The sequence below is a fragment of the Onthophagus taurus genome, unplaced genomic scaffold (assembly GCF_036711975.1).
Source record: "Onthophagus taurus isolate NC unplaced genomic scaffold, IU_Otau_3.0 ScKx7SY_25, whole genome shotgun sequence".
Taxonomy (NCBI): Eukaryota; Metazoa; Arthropoda; class Insecta; order Coleoptera; family Scarabaeidae; genus Onthophagus; species Onthophagus taurus.
Genome location: NW_027248950.1, coordinates 44,530 through 63,232, shown reverse-complemented (window position 1 = coordinate 63,232; position 18,703 = coordinate 44,530). Strand labels below are relative to the sequence as shown.

Below are 18,703 nucleotides of genomic sequence, written 5' to 3'. Positions count from 1 at the left end.
AATAAATTAATTTTTATTGTACTGACTTTTTTTATTCAATTTAAATGTATCACATTCCTAATCCTAATATATAAAATGGAAAAGAAAAACAACCGAATTAAATTTCATTTAATTTATTGAACTCGTCTTTAATAAATGATAAACAATTGCATATCTTTTTAACGTATTATTTATGGTGTCAACTCGACGCCCCCGAGTTAGCAGTTCATGATGTTTTTTTTTGGTGTACTCAAGTCGAGTGATGACTCTTCTCGGGTGCTCCCGGAGGAGTGGAGCATGACCGGGTTGGATTTACTTTGAGCTCACCTCAGGTCAAGATCACGTTGAGTGACTATGACATTGATCAGTAACCTTGACCTGAACAATGACCTTTACTTTGACCTCAACGGAGAACTTGAAGTCAACCTTAATTGTGACCGTGACGTCCCCACCTAAAATGATGTGCATAAATAGCAAGTCAGGTTCATAAAAGATTAGTTTCATTGAAATCATCCGACGTAGTGGTGACATAACAACGCAGAACAAGTAAGTCCATAAACACTTGTCTTACAGCAGAAGTATTAATGTTATATATACTTAGTGGGTTCCAGACAACAATATACAAAAGCACCGAAGAGAAGTCTCGAGGTTCAACAGGCGGTGTCCAAAAAAGCGAGCATAAGTCCAAAGGTGATAAAACCCTCGTTGACACCCGTGGCATCTGAAGAGGTGTTAAAACAAGAAAAGTTTAATACAGTTATAGAGTGTGGTAACAATATGCAAGCGGTCGCTGATGGAAAAGATTCGTTTGCAGACTTAAGCCCTTTTATTATGACGCAAAGTGTTAACGGTAATAATGAAGTAGTTTCGAGAATAGATAACATGGAGAGCTTAACCAACATGTCGGACAGTACAGTAAGAGCAAGTAGAGGTCCTCTATTTTCGGAAACAGTGTATGCACTAAATAAGAGCCGCACGAAATGTGTGGCAATAGGATTAAGTGCTGACTTACATTTTGAACCAGTGGTAAGGTTAATGGGAAAAGGTCAATGTTTAACATTAACGGAAAACGATTGGCACAACATTATTATGTATAAGTCAACAATCACAAACAGTTTTGCTAATCAGTCTCCGTCGCAGATAGTGTTGTGTGGTGTCAGTATATCGTGCGATTGGATGGAAAACGTTTGCAAGATTTTAAAGTTGGAGAGGGGTGGAGAATATGTATATATTGCATATGAATCGTTGCATGAGCTTTGGAACGTAGCAGATTTAGTAGCAACTCGACTGAAATTATTGAGAACTGTGAATTACAAAGCATATTATGATAGTGTTATAAACGCGTTAGCTGCAATGGATGGAGATGTGAAACGTAATATGTTAACGATGCTCAATGAATCGTGTTCTGAACAAATATGTATAAGTAAGGAAGTGATGTTGTACAATTTCGATAAAATCTTGTTGGATGTAGATTTGTTTAAATTATTTCACAATCAATAAAGACATGGGTAAGGTGCGGATTGATGAGAGTAAAAATGAGATGCATAGAATGTATGCATGGACTTATGCGTATAGACAATCACGAAAGTGTAATTGGGAGGAAATGTATTTAGATCGTCTTAGATTTAAGAATAGAATAAGTTATGTAAATGATATGTTACACCTGTACTTAAGCAGCGAATTTAGAAATAAGATTTTTCATGAAAGATTTAAATATGTAATGACTTAAAATAAATAAAATTTTTTTTCAAATGTGAGCGTATTATTAACCATCCAATATTCACCGAATAATGTGCGAAAGCTATTAAATATAATGGTATGAATGTTAGGACAGTGAAACAGTATGCATCGATCAAGCAAACGGTCTGGTCGAGGTATTGTGAATACATTAATCAATAAGCTTCCGATAGAACTACATTTGCCAGGTTATAATTATTGCGGTCCGGGAACCAAATTGGTAAAGAGATTAGTTCGTGGAGATCGGGGAGTGAATAAATTAGACGACGCCTGTAAAACGCATGATATTGCCTACGCAGCGACATCGAATTTAGCTGAGCGACACATAGCCGATAAAGAGTTGTATAAGACGGCGAAAGAGCGGTTGAGAAGTAAAGACGCAAGCTTAGGAGAGCGACTATCGTCGGCGTTAGTGTCAACGATAATGAAAGGAAAAACAATAATGGGTATGGGAATGCAAATTCGTGCCCTAAGACGTAGAGGGACAACTCGTCAGAAGTTGAAACGTGGCGGTAAGTTGTCGTTTACGCAGGCAATGAACTTAGTGCGGCGAGCGATTGCACAGACCAACAGTACGAATACAAAGGGAGATGTACAAGTGGGTTACAATCTGTTGAAACCTTATCAAGGTAGAATACTTAAACCGCGCGGAAAAATAATCAAGATTCCCAAGACGGGAGGTTTTTTACCCTTAATACTTGCAGCTTTGGGTGCTCTCGGTTCTTTAGGCGGAGGTGCAGCAGCTATTGCAAAAACCGTAAACGAAGCAAAAATAGCAAGGGAGCAGTTACAAGAAGCCCAACGTCACAATCGGGCTATGGAACCAAAAGCGATCGGCAGCGGTTTGTATATTAAACCATATAAGCAAGGTTGCGGACTAGTCATGAAAACGGTATCACGAAAATCAAAGCGACTAAAACGCCCCAAGAGGGCGAACAAAATTGGTACAGGAATGTTTATTAATCCATATAAAAAGGGTTGTGGTTATAAAACTGTAGCAAAAAACTAATAAAAATACCCCAACATTCTTTAACGGATGTAGAGTTAAGGCGATATGCACGAGCGCTTGATCTGTTAAACTTTCGTGGGGTGTACATGAGAAACAATTTACCGAAGAAAATCCGAAAACGAGAGAGTGGGATAATAAATCTTGATAATCGTACGGGTCCCGGTACTCACTGGACAGCTTACAACAAGGATGGTGTAAATGTTAACTACTTTGACAGTTATGGAGATTTACGACCACCGATTGAAGTGGAGAAGTATTTTATATCGGATGGGGGGAGAAATATTGTGAGGTATAATTATCGACGATATCAAAAAGAAGATCAAACAAATTGTGGACAATTGTGTCTGCATTTCTTAGATAGTTTAAATACCAAGGAAGTATCCGTGTAAGATTAGTCTTGAGAACAACAATGGAACAAGATACAATACATACAAGTTATACATTTACGCTCACCGGAAGGGGGTCGGAGTTGTCTTGTAACTTTAACCCACCGATTTATTTGAATGAACTCGGTACATACGAGTTAGCTCTTTTAAATTTCGAAACGTTCAATACGTTACCTAATATCGATTCAACAAACAATATTTTACAATATGAAGATCATATGGGAAATTTTACAGAGAATATTGAAATACCGCTAGGAACATACGATATTAACGATATTAACGAATACGTTAAAAAAACATTAACAGCGAGGAATATTCTCAGCGTGACTACACCGGGTACACAGATACGCATAAGAGGTAATAATAATACGCAACGTGCTGAGATAAAAACAAACCGGCGAATAAATTTTGCTAGCGATAATTCAATCGGTTCCTTACTTGGTTTTAACCCTAAAGTTATACCTAAAAACACGATAACAGAATCGGATCATATCGTGAATATAAATAAAACGAATGCATTACAAATTTATTGTAATTTGAGCTCCGGATCGTATACGAATGGACAACCCATGCACGTGTTGTATCATTTCTTCCCGAACGTACCGGCTGGTTTTAAAATAATAGAAGCTCCGCAACAACCGATTTACTTACCTGTTACAACGAACGTGATTAGTACATTAATAGTACGCATACTTGATCAGGACGGTCAGTTGGTAAACTTCAGAGACGAAGAAGTGACCGTGAGAGTGCACTTGAAATCGGTGTGAGTAGTAGGGTATTTAATATGGGTATAGTGTACGACGTTCGAAGAAAAGCACAGGAAAATCTGGGTGATAGAGTAATGTATAAAACGGTACGAAAGGATGTAAAACCTAACAGTAAGCGAAAATCAACTACCCAGTTAACACGCGTCAATCGTCAGTATTTAAGCAACTTAGGTTTTCAACTACTATAAATGGAGTCCTTAAACGTCACGGAGAAAATAAAAGTAGATAACTCGATTGTAAGTTACGAATATCATTCCCATCAACCGTTTGGTTCTACTAGCTTCGGTAACAATGATGAAATTCGTATAGGCATACCCGAAATAGACAATTACACATTGCCTCATGAAAGTTTTTTGTATGTGGAAGGGAGCGTACGTAAACTGGATGCGAGTGGTAAAGCAACAAAAGATGCTAGTGCAACTGCAAAATTGATAAATAATCCTGTAGCGTTTATGTTCAGTGATATTCGCTATCTTATAAATGGTGTTCAAATAGATGGAGTGAGAAACGTGGGGTTAACATCATGTATGAAAGGATACTTTTCGTATACCCCTCACGATATAATAAAGTTGGCGAACGCAGGTTGGAACATGGGCGAGGATCTGCTAGGTCAAGTGGTCCCAACATCCCCTGTAACGGATGCAATAATGGATAAAAATGGAAATTTTGGATTGAGTGTACCGCTAAAGACATTAATAGGGTTTGCTGAAGATTTTAAAACAATTGTGATGAATGTGAGACAAGAGCTAGTGTTAATTCGTAATAATGATGATAATGATGTGCTTGTGAATACGGTAGAAGAACCGTTACAGTTAAAAATCGATAAAGTTGTGTGGAGAATGCCCCATCTAGCCGTAGGCTTACGAGAACAATTAGCTCTAACAAAAATAGCAGGACGAAATATTGATCTGCAAATACCTTTTCGCAGTTGAGAAGTACATGAATATCCTTCTTTACCTCAAACAACAAAGCATTCATGGGCTGTGAAAACAGCTCCGCAGTTGGAAACACCTAGATTTATAATAATTGGGTTTCAAACAAAGAAGAAAGGAAAACAGTTGGCGAACATGGCAACCTTTGATAATGTAAAACTCACCAATTTGACGGTATTCCTAAACGGTGAACGCTACCCATACGATAATCTGAACGTGGACTTTGATAGTAATCGTGTCGCAGTGTTATATGACATGTATACACGCTTTCAAAAGTCCTACTATGGGAAGGAAGGAGAACCATTACTCACTCCGAAACAATTTATTGAAAATTATCCACTGATTGGAATTGATTGTACATATCAAGCAGAAGCGCTACACAAAAGTGGGGTAGAAATACGGATAGAATTTACGACAAAAAATCCGATTCCTGATGGTACCACAGCATACTGTTTAGTTTTACATGATAAGGCGTTTCAATATTCTCCACTAACAAAAATCGTCAAACAAATGACTTGAGTATGGGGAAAGAAGGGTTGGTAGTGTGTAGTTGGATCGGATCCTGAGCCGCATCGCACCCGTAGCTCATCATCCGAAATGTGAGACTTCTATATTCAGCGTAAACAAAAAAAAAAGTCGTAGAGTATAAGTTGTGCGACAGATTTCTACGGCTGCATAGTATGGATAATCGTGTTGATGTACGGAAGCAAGATGTATTCAAATAAAACTCAATACATAATTCTCGATATACAAGGTTTCATGGTCAACGAAGATCAGTTCGTACCTAAAGAATTAGCATCATGTGATAGTAACAAATGCATAACCCACCACGTTTTTCAACCGAGTAGCAGTATAGCTTCATTACCATCTAAATATAGGAATACTGCAAACTGGTTAATGACACATCATCATTGCATCGACTGGAAAGTTGGTTTTATCCATCCAATGGAATTCGACGCCATAGTCAAATATCTGTGTCGGAATGTCAAGAAAGTGTATGTTAAAGGACCTGAAAAAATTAAATTTTTAAGACATATTATTTCCGCGCCGATATTTGCGTTGGAAGGTAGTATCTATAAACTTGAGATGGGTATACCGAGCTGTGCTTTTCACTCGCGACGAAGAAGTATGTGCGCTCTTTCCAATGTACGCCACTTACAAGAAGTTGTCGAAGAGGGGGTGCAAAACAAGGATGCGAAAGACAGTCGGTGACTATAAAGCAGAGACAAGTCGTAATGGGGGATAGTTAAGAGCTGGTTGCGATGGAACAAGTGTTCACTGTGTTTGGGTGTTGGCCACTTACATCTGCCAAGAAAGTGTACAGCGTAATGAAAAAATATGAACAAGATGCCTCATTTGCGAACATTCCAGCTCGTGATTTAAAATATTTACCAACACAGTATTATTTCGATAAAGTACCATCTATGGAATTACGAAGAATTTGGACCCAACTACCGTTCGCCTACCAGCAATCGAAAATGTTACAAATGAAGTTACCGTGTCTTGAACATTATAATAATGATTGTGCGGAAACTCATTTCGATGGACCACCACCACCTAAAATGCATTGTATTAAATGTACGTTAGAAAAGAAATAAATGTTATTTTTTTATCCATATTGATGAGTTTTATTTAAAGAAACCTCTTCACCTCCCCTTCCCCCCCCCTCCCCCCTCCCCCCTCCCCCTCCCCCCTCCCCCTCCCCTCCCCCTCCCCTGCCCCACCCCCCCGCGCGGGCTCAACTACGCTCCGCTTCGCTCCGCTCCGTACCGCGCTTCGCGCGACCGCCCGCGCGGGGGGGTGGGGCAGGGGTGGGGCAGGGGAGGGGGTTGGGGAGGGGGAGGGGGGAGGGGGGATTGTAACCCCCCTTGAGTCACGGGCGAAGATAAGGTCCGAACGACCTCGCATTCTCAGACAGTATGACCTCCCCTTGGGCCACAGGCGATAACAAGGAGAAAACCTGGACAACCTCGCATTCCCAGACAGTATGACCTCCCCTTCAGTCACAGGCGATAACAAGGAGAAGACCTAAACGACCTCGCATTCCCAGACAGTTGACCGGACAAATACCTGTTCACTAACCCGTACTTAAAGGTAGTGGAAAGTGGGTTACTCCTCACTCCGTGTACAGCAGTCGCTGAGTGATATAGTAGTGTACAAAAGACGATAATTCCTTAAAAAGTGTGTTTACAATAATAACAGATTTTGTTAAAAACTGTGTTTTTCCGACCACGAAGAAATCGCCTTCTGCTAGAAAACCATTTGAAAAGTAAGTTACATCAATACAATTTTTATCGGTTTTCTTCATGTATGTTTGTGATGATTTCAGGTATTAATTGTTATACGCTGAGAAAAGTGGTTCTTCAGCGCATTGCAAACCTGTCAGACGTGATAGAAAACCATTTGAAAAGTAAGTTACATCAATACAATTTTTATCGGTTTTCTTCATGTATGTTTGTGATGATTTCAGACATTAATTGTTATACGCTGAGAAAAGTGGTTCTTCAGCGGATTGCAAACTTGTCAGACGTGAGCGAACGTATAATTTTAATAAAATAATCCAAATTTTTTGTAACCCTTTTGATTCCTTGAAGTCTTTCCCATTATGCTTCACTTAATTGGTAACAGCCACGCTCGTGCAAGCGATAATACCGATGGTATGACCGACCCACTGGTTGCCGTGCTGCCACGCAATAACGACAGTACGAATGTTGTTGAGTCAAGCCTACCGTCGTTACCATTATATTGCAGCGGCAACTTTGACGGTTTGAGTCGTACCATGCAGGATTTCACTACAGACCCACCACTGTACGAGCAAATAATGAATGAGCTCCGGTCACAGCCAGGGAACGACAATGGTGCGATTGTTACCACCAGTCCAACCTTGTCGTCCTACGGCTTAACTCGCATCAGTATGGAGATACGAGAAGAAGGAACATATCAGGAAGTTGTTGTGCCACCTGAACCTGCTACCAATCAGGCCGACGTGGTACAACCACTTCCAGATATTGTACATACGGATGTCACAAGTCAAGCACCTGCTGAAAACCAGGTGCTTGCGGCACCGTCTGTACCAGCGACGGAAGACGTATCCCAACCCTCCGATAGGATATGTGTTTCGCCTGTCTTCTCGAGTGGACCCATACGGTACACATCCCGCCGTATAAAAAAACGCGTCAACTTGTTGTCAAGGGGTTGCGTGAAACAAACTACCCGCCCAAACCCTTCTCCTGCTTCACAAGACTCCTGTAGATTGCTGCGAAACGCATTAGCCAAACCTCCCCGTAACACACGAAGAGTACCTACACTCGCTACAGTAACCAGACCTGCAACGGTGGTTACATCTCCACCAGAGGTGACCATCGACATCCGTGACAGCCCGCCAACTATCACAACTATCCCACCACAAAATGTGGTGTTCCCACCACCTTTACCTATCCCTACTATCCCGCAGAGGCAAAATCTTCCAGCTGTAAATACCGCACATCCCGACCCATGGGTTGATGCGTTTCTGCATTCAACAACCAACTTGGCAAGCAGTCTTTTGTCCCAAGAGGATTTTTTCATCTTGGGCTTGAAACCTCAATTGCAAACCAAAGTGACGACTTTGGAACATCATAAGCGCCACTTCGTGAACGCGTTGAATGCAGTAAACCAGAATCCCACCGTCTGCTTTGCTGCTTCTTCAAACATCCTTAACATGTACAACACCAAAATTAACCTGTATAAGTCCCTTCTCAGGCTGCTGCCTGACAACGGTTAATAGCGTTTTTTTTTTGAAGCTCGTTCAGTTTTTTTGTCTCTTGCAGTGTTAACGTTGCAGGAGTTGGCTATGGAGAGCGTTAATTCGACGATTTCCCGTAAAGACCGTACGTTGCGGTTAGTAGATGTTTTACCAAAGACTCTACTACTAAACGTAATGTACAGCTGGGACATATGCTTCTGGCGTCGAATATCCCGAAAGGGCGATCGAATCAATCTTGGGGAGGTTTGCTTCCCCACCGTGGAACGCTTTGGAAAGAAAATGTCGCAAGGCACCGTACATAAGTTGTTCCACGGTTCTCCGGTTGATTGGAGTTCAACTTTCGGAGTGGGTCTTCAGTATCAAGCAAGGTATGTTTTTTATGAATCACATTTGGGCAACCTTTGCTATCGTTGTCGACGCCGCCTACACCATATTAGTATAACGAACGTTTTACAACTGGATTGTCGTGTGAAATTGCGCTCGAAAATAAAGTATGCATCTTCTGAACGATTGCAGACTATTATTTTAAATAAAAAATATTGGTGTGCGATGTGTTGTCGTGTGTCTTTGTTTCGAGTCTGTTTTAAACCACAACTTGAGGAGGATCAAAGTACTGAGGAATTGTCGGAGGGATGTCTCAGCAACTAATATGTTGTAGGTGGTTTTTTCAAATTTGTACACCATCCTTGTATGATACTGAAAATCGTTCGAATTGATGATATGACAACAAGTTCGCTTCCTTTTCACCTTTTCCGCTCCCATGCTTTTGTTTATATGTATTATTAATTATTTATTTGAATATTTACCGTATCTACTTATTGTTACCGCTCCCATGCTTTTGTTAATATGTATTATTAATTACTTATTTGAATATTTACCGTATCTACTTATTGTTAATTTAATACTAAGTAGTGTAAATTGTACTGTGACTTACACTGCTTTATTTTGTTTAATCACATAACATCTGTATGTGAATAACCCACTGGTGGTTCTACTACATCAACCATACAGATACTTTTGAAATCATGATAATAAATAATTTTGTAAATTTATGTATACCACGTCTTATTGTAAAATAAATATTGTGTAATATTACGCACGCTTTAAATAACTTTCAAACTCAATGTTAACAGTTTATATAGTTAAAGTGTTGTAAACCATTATTTTGAAACAATGATAATAAATAATCTGCTGAAATTTTTTGTATGCTACATTTTATGATAAAATAAACATTGTTTTCTACTACGACTTCATTTCTTGTTAATCTCCCGTTCAAGTATCACCCGTCAGCATGGTTGAAGACGTTAAGTTTGTTAGCCAACCTTTAACACTACCAATCTGTAATCTTCATAACGACTTCGCTGCAAATAAATTTAAACGACATAGCGAATTATTTGGTGGGGAATGTAAACGTGGTTTGATAATTGGTTCTTCGGGTGCCGGAAAAACAAACGTAATGTTAACTTTATTGACAGCTCTCAACGGGTTGCGCTTTTTGAATGTATATTTGTGCTCTAATTCACTCTACCAAATCAAATACGAATTTCTACGACAATTACTTAAACCTATCCGCTCTTGCGGCTATTATGAATACTCAGATGTCGGACGATTTCTACCACCGTCAAAGGTGAAAGAATATTCAATTATTATTTTTGATGATATTGCTCCTACAGAGCAACAGATTATCAAGGAATATTTTTCATACGGTCGTCATAGAAACGTTGATACTTTTTTACTCGCTCAAAGTTATAGCGCCATTTCCAAGCAGCTTTTACGTGACAATTGCAACCTTTTAGTTTTATTTAAACAAGATCTCACTAACTTGAAACATATTTACAACGATCATTTGCTAGGGGACATTACGTGGGATGATTTTGTCAGAATTTGTCGAACTTGTTGGGATACACCGCACGGTATATTAGTTATTGATTTAGATTGCGATAAAAATAACGGACGCTATCGGAAAGGTTTCGATGAGTACATTATACTGTAAAACCATTGACTTTACGACTGCATGCTCAGTCTCTGTGCGATCATTACACTATCACGTTGAACTATGAATCGTAATGTTGCACAACAGTTAATAGCTGCGCGAGAAGATGTTAAACATAAAATACGCACTTTGAAAGGAGATATAAAACAGAAGCAGTCCATTGCCGAAGCTCAACTCGCTCCACTGAAAGAACCTCTGACAGATATTTCCAAAAAATTACAAACTGTCAATTTATTAGCGCTCGACAATAAATTCGGGATAAAACGTGATTTATTTACCCCGAAAAAGGAGCAGTCACCAGATATCTCAGCCTTACTGGCTGACTTGCAGAAACCTTCTAAAGGACTTAAACTGGAAACTCCTAGAGTGAAACCTAAACGTAGAGTTACGTCAACACCCATTAAACCGGGAGCTAGCATGGATGTTTCACCGGAACTCGCACGGAGTCCGCAATTTCTCAGCGACGAAGAGGTGTTCGAGGGTCGAGATACTACACCTGAGGTTTCTGTTCGTGAGTCAGACACATCTTTAGATGTCTACGAGCGGGACGCTAGGGAGCAGTTGGCGCGCATGAAAGAGAATATGGAGGGAATGATGGAACAGACAGTTATTAGAGAAGCTTTAGGGCAGCTGGACCCCTTACCACGTACCTATGTTACGGGTTTAACAGTAGATGTAAATAACGAGTTCGATCAAACTTACGGTGTTCGTGCACTTACCGATGGATTGTATATCGCAAATCAACCAATAACGTTTGACGGGAAAAACATTTTGGTGGGTGAATTTACTTATACAGGAACACCGGGGTTATACGAGTTGTTATTCAAAAATAAACCGGGTAAATTTACTTTACCAGATGCGAGAAATTACAAAGATATCTTACAACGTTCGAATGTACATAAAAGAGATTATGACGCTTCAAAAAGTATCATAACTGATGATGAAAATGAAAAGTTTGTGAACATAATCAAACCAATTTCCTTGGGTCAAAGACCAAATGTGTACTGGGCTCGATATTGGCCAAAACCTAAAACTGGATCAGGTCACTTAAATAAGTTGTTAGTACCTGCTGCAATTAAAGAGTACGAATACTGGGACGACGTGAACGAATTAGTTGATCGGTTGCGTTTACTACTTGCTTCCGAAGCAGCAGGTCATACTGCTCATCATAACGAAATTATATCCCTCATAGAGGAATTACGGGAAGCGCAAGTCATTCGTTAAGGGTATATAAACTTTTTTCTGTTTCTGTGACGCTTCAGAAGCCAATATGCCTTTAAACCGTTTTGGTGAACATGGTTCTACATCTATCGATAAATTTGGTAAGCATGTTCACCACCATGTTATACAGAACCACATAGCAAGATCCGAAGTTCTACAACCTTCATCAACATTTATTTTAACTTTACGTGGTGATGGAGATGTTGATCCAAAAACAAAACTTTATAAAATCACAAACAAAAGTGGAATTACGGATTACATCAATTCTTTCTACGAAGGTATGATAAAAGATGTTGTAAAGTCCGCTCATGTTCAGTTACTTGTTAACGATATCGTTATTAAGTCGCTCCAGGGAGTCCAACTCAAACGCGGAGATACCATTAAGTGTAAAAATAATGCACCGATAGGAGGACTACCTTTTCTTGTAGAGTTGTTGATTGAAGGGGTTGTAGAGTAATGGTTAGTGTTAAGCGAGATCTCGTTAACGAACTACATGCACCTGCGAGACGACATTATCGGCGACGCCGCGTTCTGCTTCACGGACTATTGGATCTTTATCAAGCTGATTTGGTTGAAATGATCCCATATGCGTCGGTCAATAAAGGTTACAAGTATATACTGACTGTTATCAACGCTTTTTCAAAATACGCATGGGCCTTACCACTCAAAACCAAAACTGGGAAAGAGGTTACTCAAGCTATGAAGGACATTTTGCATAGTAAAAAGAATATTACTCCGAGCAACTTACAAACCGATAATGGGAAAGAGTTTTACAATAGCGATTTTCAAAAATTAATGGAACAACTTAACATTAATCATTACAGCACCTATTCCACTTTAAAAAGCTCGATTATCGAACGGTTTAATAGAACCCTAAAAAATAAAATGTGGAAAGAATTTAGTATGCAAGGAAATTATCGCTGGTTAGACTTACTACCCAAATTACTAAAATCTTACAACAACACAATACATCGCACCATTCACATGAAACCTTCAGCTGTTAATCGACGAAATGAATCTGCTCTGTTAAATACTGTATACAATTCCATTAAAGTTGTCGACCCCAACCACCATAAATTTAATGTGGGGGAACACGTGCGAATTAGCAAGTACAGACACGCTTTTGCTAAAGGTTACCAACCAACTTGGTCCAATGAAATTTTCACCATAGCGACAGTTCAAAATACTAATCCCAGGACTTACCTTATTAAAGATGGTAGAGGAGAACCCATTCTTGGAGCATTTTACGACGAAGAATTACAACGTGTGAAACACCCGGATGTATTTTTAATTGAAAAAGTTCTTCGTCGAAAAGGAAATAAAGTCCGAGTGAAATGGTTGGGAATGGATAGCTCTCATAATTCTTGGATTGCAAAAAAGGATGTATTATAATTTTTACACTAAGAAAATAAAAAACTTTTTTTTTAATTTCGTTGATTTTATTTCAAGTAACCTTTTTAACAACCTACTTTCTACTTTATATACAAGTTTTGTGATACAAGCAAGTATTTTTTTTTTTTACAAATTAACTGATCGCAATTTAACTAGCCATACATGTTTACGTTTAACAACTCCAATAAGTTGTCCAAAAGATCTTCCCTGCGTAGATCTTCAATAAGATAGTTTCCCCAAGCTAACGTATGACATCCATCCTCCATCACGTAACGTTTATCGTCATGTGCAGAGAGCGCCACTTTATTCTTTAGTTCTGTATACATCGTGTGATAGGAGGAGCGAAAGACATACATCTTTTTTCGCACAGAACCTCCATCTTCGATAATCCGTTTATATTCTGAAACACTTAAGTTTTTATCGATAACATACTTTTTCACACCCTTGGCACGCTTGACAACTCCTTCCAAAGTGTTAATACAATAAGCTTTAGCTCCTGTACCATAAAACGATGTTAATATCGTATTTGGGTACTCATCTTTCATTTTTCCAACTATCGGCGGCCCTGGAGGAATATTATGTCTGTTGTTTAACTTGTAATTAGAGGTATCGAACATCTCTATATTTTCTTTGATATCCTGGTATACATTCTCAGTAAATATTTCGAGAATTAACGAATCCGTATCTGTATATAACAATAATACGTTTTCACCATATTTCTCTTTTAAAAAATTATAAAAAAAGTTATAAATGACCGCTTTCGACAATTCCAGTACGCTAAACCCTACATACAGAGGTTTGTTATATTTGACCTCCACCTTCTGCATTTCAATGGCTGCCAAATTATGGCAGAAAATTTTCGATGACTTGAAAGTCGGCTTTGCGATAAGAGCTTCTGCACCGGGTCTCCTGTAACGATTCTCCCAATGTGACACTAATCGTATATCGACTCTATTTTCAACATTTTCCATCGTTTTCCCATACACGATATTATTCATTTGTTTATAATGATTTTTCCCAAATTCATTCGTAGCATTCATTCGTTTCTCAGAGTTAAAATCGATATATGGTTTCATCCACGGCGATTGTTGAAATTGCAATGCACGGTGTATTTTGGTTAGCTTAAGACCTTTTTTCACACATTCACGTAGGTTTACATAGTGAATTATGTATTTCGATTTATTTTGTAAGTTCGCAATCAACTTAGGATGCTTCGATCCGGGAGCGATTATGTTTTCGGGACAAAACGGTAGATCATCATGCTGGTTGTGTAACCTTTCGGGATACTCCAAATCCACTTCAAAGACATAACCAAGGTGTTCATCATCTAAACACTCCACATCTATATCTGCTATTTCTTGGTTCGACAACCATCGAAAACCGCCTGTTGGTAATTTACAACTCATTGCATACCCATACAAATTGGTAGCGTCCAAGTATAGAATATATGATGATGGTTTTTCCGGGTTAAAATCGTCAAGGAACTTGTTGTTTGCTATTGCAGATCGTTTTACACACATACAGAGACCGCCTCTAATTCCTTTCTTAAAAAAGTGTAACATGTCAATGTCTGATAACAATTCTAATTTTACACCTGTCATTTTTAACAGAGCATCCCACCCAAACCCGGGCGCAGTATAATAATGGCAAGGATCCAGATTGTAATTCTCCAAAGATATTGTCCTGAAATTTTCAAAGACGTCAGTCAACATTAACACATCTGACGTCAAATACAGGTCACTGTATTCTCCCAACGTTGTACACTTAAATTTATTCCATACAGTCTGTGCTCTAGAGTATTGTTCCTTTGAAATATTACTTGAACTCAATATGTCGTAAAACTGTGTATGATCAGGCAATTTACTATACTCCAACTTTTCAAACGAATCTACGAACGAATATGGAAATACACCTTTCTGGCGCATCAATCTAAATTCTTCAGAGTCTTTGAATTTTTTTTTCACTTCCACACAATCCTTATCATCCAAATATGAAACCAACTTTTCCAAAGAACTCGCCATAAATCTAAACGAGTCGACGAATCTTATTTTCATAAACACTTTGCGTTTCTTTCCCTTGTTATCGGTTGTTTCTCCGACAACTATTTTTTTGGAAAAAGAAATATATTTTTCTTTGTTTTGTGCTATCACCTCTACTTCCTCCTTGTTTAGGGCAATACTTTTCACAAACATGTGGGCATCGTAATTCGACAGGTTGTGGAAAAACACAGGGATAAACATCGGTAATTTATAATTTATATTGCAGACGGAATGCGCAGGACCCCTATACAATCCTGTCAAGTGATCGTGATCACACACTTTCTCTTCTTTGTTTATTGGTTTATCACAAATGTGACATACGGAACTCAGTTCATGTACAAATTGGTCCAGACAGCTTAGCGGTATCATATCCTTTGTTTGCCTCAAATGTTGTTTATAGATCTCTATTACATCCTTCTCCAATCTTATAATAAATTCCAGAGCAGCGTTTCGCCCTCGGTATATTCGGAATTTCGATAAGTTATCATCGTAAGCACACTTAATGTAGTACGCAAACGCGTATGGTTCGTGTTCAAAACATCGGGCCGTATATGGTTTATTATCATCGTAAACTTTTCCTTCTTCGGGCGTTAAGGGTTTCAGAATCGCCTCGAAATCGGCGTACACCACAAACGGAACTTTCATTTTTTTTTCAAATCCTTCAAATTGTAAAACATTTTCCTTTTCTAGATGTCCGAACTTATTCACTTTTATTTGTTCGCTTGGTACTGTTGCTTTCACTTTTTTACAGTCATCCATCTGATGTCGTACCAACTTGTCTTCAGTTGAAAAGTATTGCAAACAACCCTCACAAATATATCTTTGATGTTCATGAGTCGATGATTGTGTATTTATCAGTCGAGATAAGTTTTTTATCCAACAATAGTGGTTATTCCCGAAATTGTCGCTGACTACTAATAAGTTTACATGACGCTCCCGTTTCTGTTTACATATACATACAGTTACAATATCATCTACCATTTTCTCTCCATTATACCAAGAATTTATACCATAGACGTTAATTGAAATGTTATTTTCTTCCTCAAATTTTGGTATGTCTCTGATGGGTACTGGGAATGTTACGCAGTCAAACTTTAATTCTGTTTCCCTATAATCTGGGTATGATGATATTCTTTGCGGTAAACCTGTGGGTTGGTACAGCGCGGACATCAGTGCCCAAGCAAAGCACTTATTATCGTTATTTTGCACATTTATTACCGCTCTCTTCCCTTTTATGGATGTCGGTAAGTCGATGTAGCTCGATGCTCTTGTAGGATTAAACTTGTTACAGTTCACTTCAAGATATAATATTTCCAACAAGGTCCAACCTGCAGTATTAACGCCTTTAGTTTCGCATTTTACTACTTTTCTATTCTTATACTCTTACCTGAGTCCCGTTCTTGGAATTCCGACATTTTCACCATAATCTCGTCCATAAAGTCCTCGTATGTTTGGTACAAGTCTACGGCTACTGTTATAATTTTATTTTTTGTGTTGAATGATTTGATTTCCACTTCTTCCTTCGTATTTATGAAATACAATCCAAAAATTTCCGTATTCACTTTTAAACTACCATTTACATTCCTCACGGACTGTATCAAACTGATAACTTTTTCTCTAATTCGGTTACTGAATTCCTTCATGTCTACGTACTTCCGTTCATGATCGCTCACTCTAAAACTACATATTTTATCTCCAAATATCGAATCTATTTTTTCTACACCATCATCTATTATTACGAAGGCTTTCTGTTTATGTTTGTTGCTGCGCAGATGTGAGGAATAACATTGTCTGGTTACGTGTTCATCACATATTTCACACACTATAACATCTCCTTGTTGATCCTCTTCCACCTTTCGACGTTTCCCAATACATGCTGTGCGTTGATGTCTCACAAGATTATCTGGTCTAGTAAACTCTTTGTAACACACGTCGCAGGTCAACATGTTCACAACACTCTTACTTCAATACTGTTGAACACGATTTTCTATCTGCTATTTAAAGCATACCTCCTCCGAAGTGGGGTTTTCAATGAACTCACGTCGTGTAACCTTCATTTCAGGTCACGTACAAGGTCAATGTCATGGTCACAATTAAGGTTGACTTCAAGGTCTCCGTTGAGGTCAAAGTAAAGGTCATTGTTCAGGTCAAGGTTACTGATCAAGGTCATGGTCACTAAACGTGATCTTGACCTGAGGTGAGCTCAAAGTAAAGGTCATTGTTTAGGTCTAGGTTACTGGTCAACGACCCCCTTTGCAATAGCCGATTCTGGAACCTCCTCCCAGAACCTCAGGGCAAGGTCAAGGTCAAGGTCACTCAACGTGACCTTGGCCTTGACCTTGACCTGAGGTTCTGAGAGGAGGTTCTAGAATCGGCTTTTATCTACTACTTTTCAAGAATGTGGAAATTACAAGAGTGTTGAAAAAAAACGGTATCTGGAGCAGAATACAGAAAAACTTTTTCCACAAAAGTTGTAGCAAATTGTGCCCTTAACACAATGGCCTGTAACTTTTTTGCTCCCAGATGCATCAATGTGGAGAATTTTTGAAAAATGTGCAAATTACAAGAGTGTTGAAAAAAAACGGTATCCGGAGCAGAATACAGAAAAACTTTTACTACAAAAGTTGTAGCAAATTGTGCCCTTAACACAATGGTCTGTAACTTTTTTGCTCCCAGATGCACCAATGTGGAGATTTTTTCAAGAATGTGGAAATTACAAGAGTGTTGAAAAAAAACGGTATCCGGAGCAGAATACAGAAAAACTTTTACTACAAAAGTTGTAGCAAATTGTGCCCTTAACACAATGGTCTGTAACTTTTTTGCTCCCAGATGCACCAATGTGGAGATTTTTTCAAGAATGTGGAAATTACAAGAGTGTTGAAAAAAAACGGTATCCGGAGCAGAATACAGAAAAACTTTTTCCACAAAAGTTGTAGCAAATTGTGCCCTTAACACAATGGCCTGTAACTTTTTTGCTCCCAGATGCATCAATGTGGAGAATTTTTGAAAAATGTGCAAATTACAAGAGTGTTGAAAAAAAACGGTATCCGGAGCAGAATACAGAAAAACTTTTACTACAAAAGTTGTAGCAAATTGTGCCCTTAACACAATGGTCTGTAACTTTTTTGCTCCCAGATGCACCAATGTGGAGATTTTTTCAAGAATGTGGAAATTACAAGAGTGTTGAAAAAAAACGGTATCCGGAGCAGAATACAGAAAAACTTTTTCCACAAAAGTTGTAGCAAATTGTGCCCTTAACACAATGGCCTGTAACTTTTTTGCTCCCAGATGCATCAATGTGGAGAATTTTTGAAAAATGTGCAAATTACAAGAGTGTTGAAAAAAAACGGTATCCGGAGCAGAATACAGAAAAACTTTTACTACAAAAGTTGTAGCAAATTGTGCCCTTAACACAATGGTCTGTAACTTTTTTGCTCCAAGATGCATCAATGTGGAGAATTTTTCAAAAATGTGGAAATTACAAGAGTGTTGAAAAAAAACGG

At 38.6% G+C, this 18,703-nt stretch overlaps 3 protein-coding genes across 5 annotated transcripts; 2 read left to right on the top strand and 1 right to left on the bottom strand.

Moving 5' to 3' along the window:
• The first annotated feature begins 4,066 nt into the window (after nucleotides 1–4,066).
• LOC139432540 (uncharacterized) lies at nucleotides 4,067–4,810 on the top strand. The gene has a single exon (XM_071201231.1). The coding sequence runs from the start codon at nucleotides 4,067–4,069 to the stop codon at nucleotides 4,808–4,810; it is 744 nt and encodes a 247-aa protein (XP_071057332.1).
• A 1,851-nt stretch (nucleotides 4,811–6,661) lies between these two features.
• LOC139432536 (uncharacterized) lies at nucleotides 6,662–9,803 on the top strand. 3 transcript variants are annotated; one of them, XM_071201228.1, is made up of 3 exons: nucleotides 6,662–7,079; nucleotides 7,140–7,220; nucleotides 7,281–9,803. In XM_071201228.1, exon 3 carries the CDS (start codon nucleotides 7,416–7,418, stop codon nucleotides 8,571–8,573), a length of 1,158 nt encoding a protein of 385 aa, XP_071057329.1. In that variant the 5' UTR covers nucleotides 6,662–7,079; nucleotides 7,140–7,220; nucleotides 7,281–7,415; the 3' UTR covers nucleotides 8,574–9,803. The 3 variants fall into 3 exon arrangements, with proteins under 3 accessions (XP_071057329.1, XP_071057330.1, XP_071057328.1); XM_071201229.1 differs by lacking the exon at nucleotides 7,140–7,220; XM_071201227.1 differs by having other exon boundaries at nucleotides 7,140–9,803.
• A 3,510-nt stretch (nucleotides 9,804–13,313) lies between these two features.
• Nucleotides 13,314–17,494, bottom strand: LOC111429273 (uncharacterized). Its single transcript, XM_023065143.2, has 2 exons — nucleotides 16,588–17,494; nucleotides 13,314–16,528 (listed from the first exon to the last, which is right to left on the bottom strand). Exons 1-2 carry the CDS (start codon nucleotides 17,144–17,146, stop codon nucleotides 13,314–13,316), a joined length of 3,774 nt encoding a protein of 1,257 aa, XP_022920911.2. The 5' UTR covers nucleotides 17,147–17,494.
• Between the last annotated feature and the right edge of the window lie 1,209 nt (nucleotides 17,495–18,703).

Coding starts and splice junctions, on each gene's coding strand:
- LOC139432540 (XM_071201231.1), top strand. CDS start 4,067: ATGGAGTCCTTAAACGTCACGGAGAAAATAAAAGTAGATAACTCGATT.
- LOC139432536 (XM_071201229.1), top strand. CDS start 7,416: ATGCTTCACTTAATTGGTAACAGCCACGCTCGTGCAAGCGATAATACC.
- LOC111429273 (XM_023065143.2), bottom strand. CDS start 17,146: ATGTTGACCTGCGACGTGTGTTACAAAGAGTTTACTAGACCAGATAAT. Junction 16,529..16,587: donor ATTCCAAGAACGGGACTCAG/GTAAGAGTATAA, acceptor TTAATACTGCAG/GTTGGACCTTGTTGGAAATA.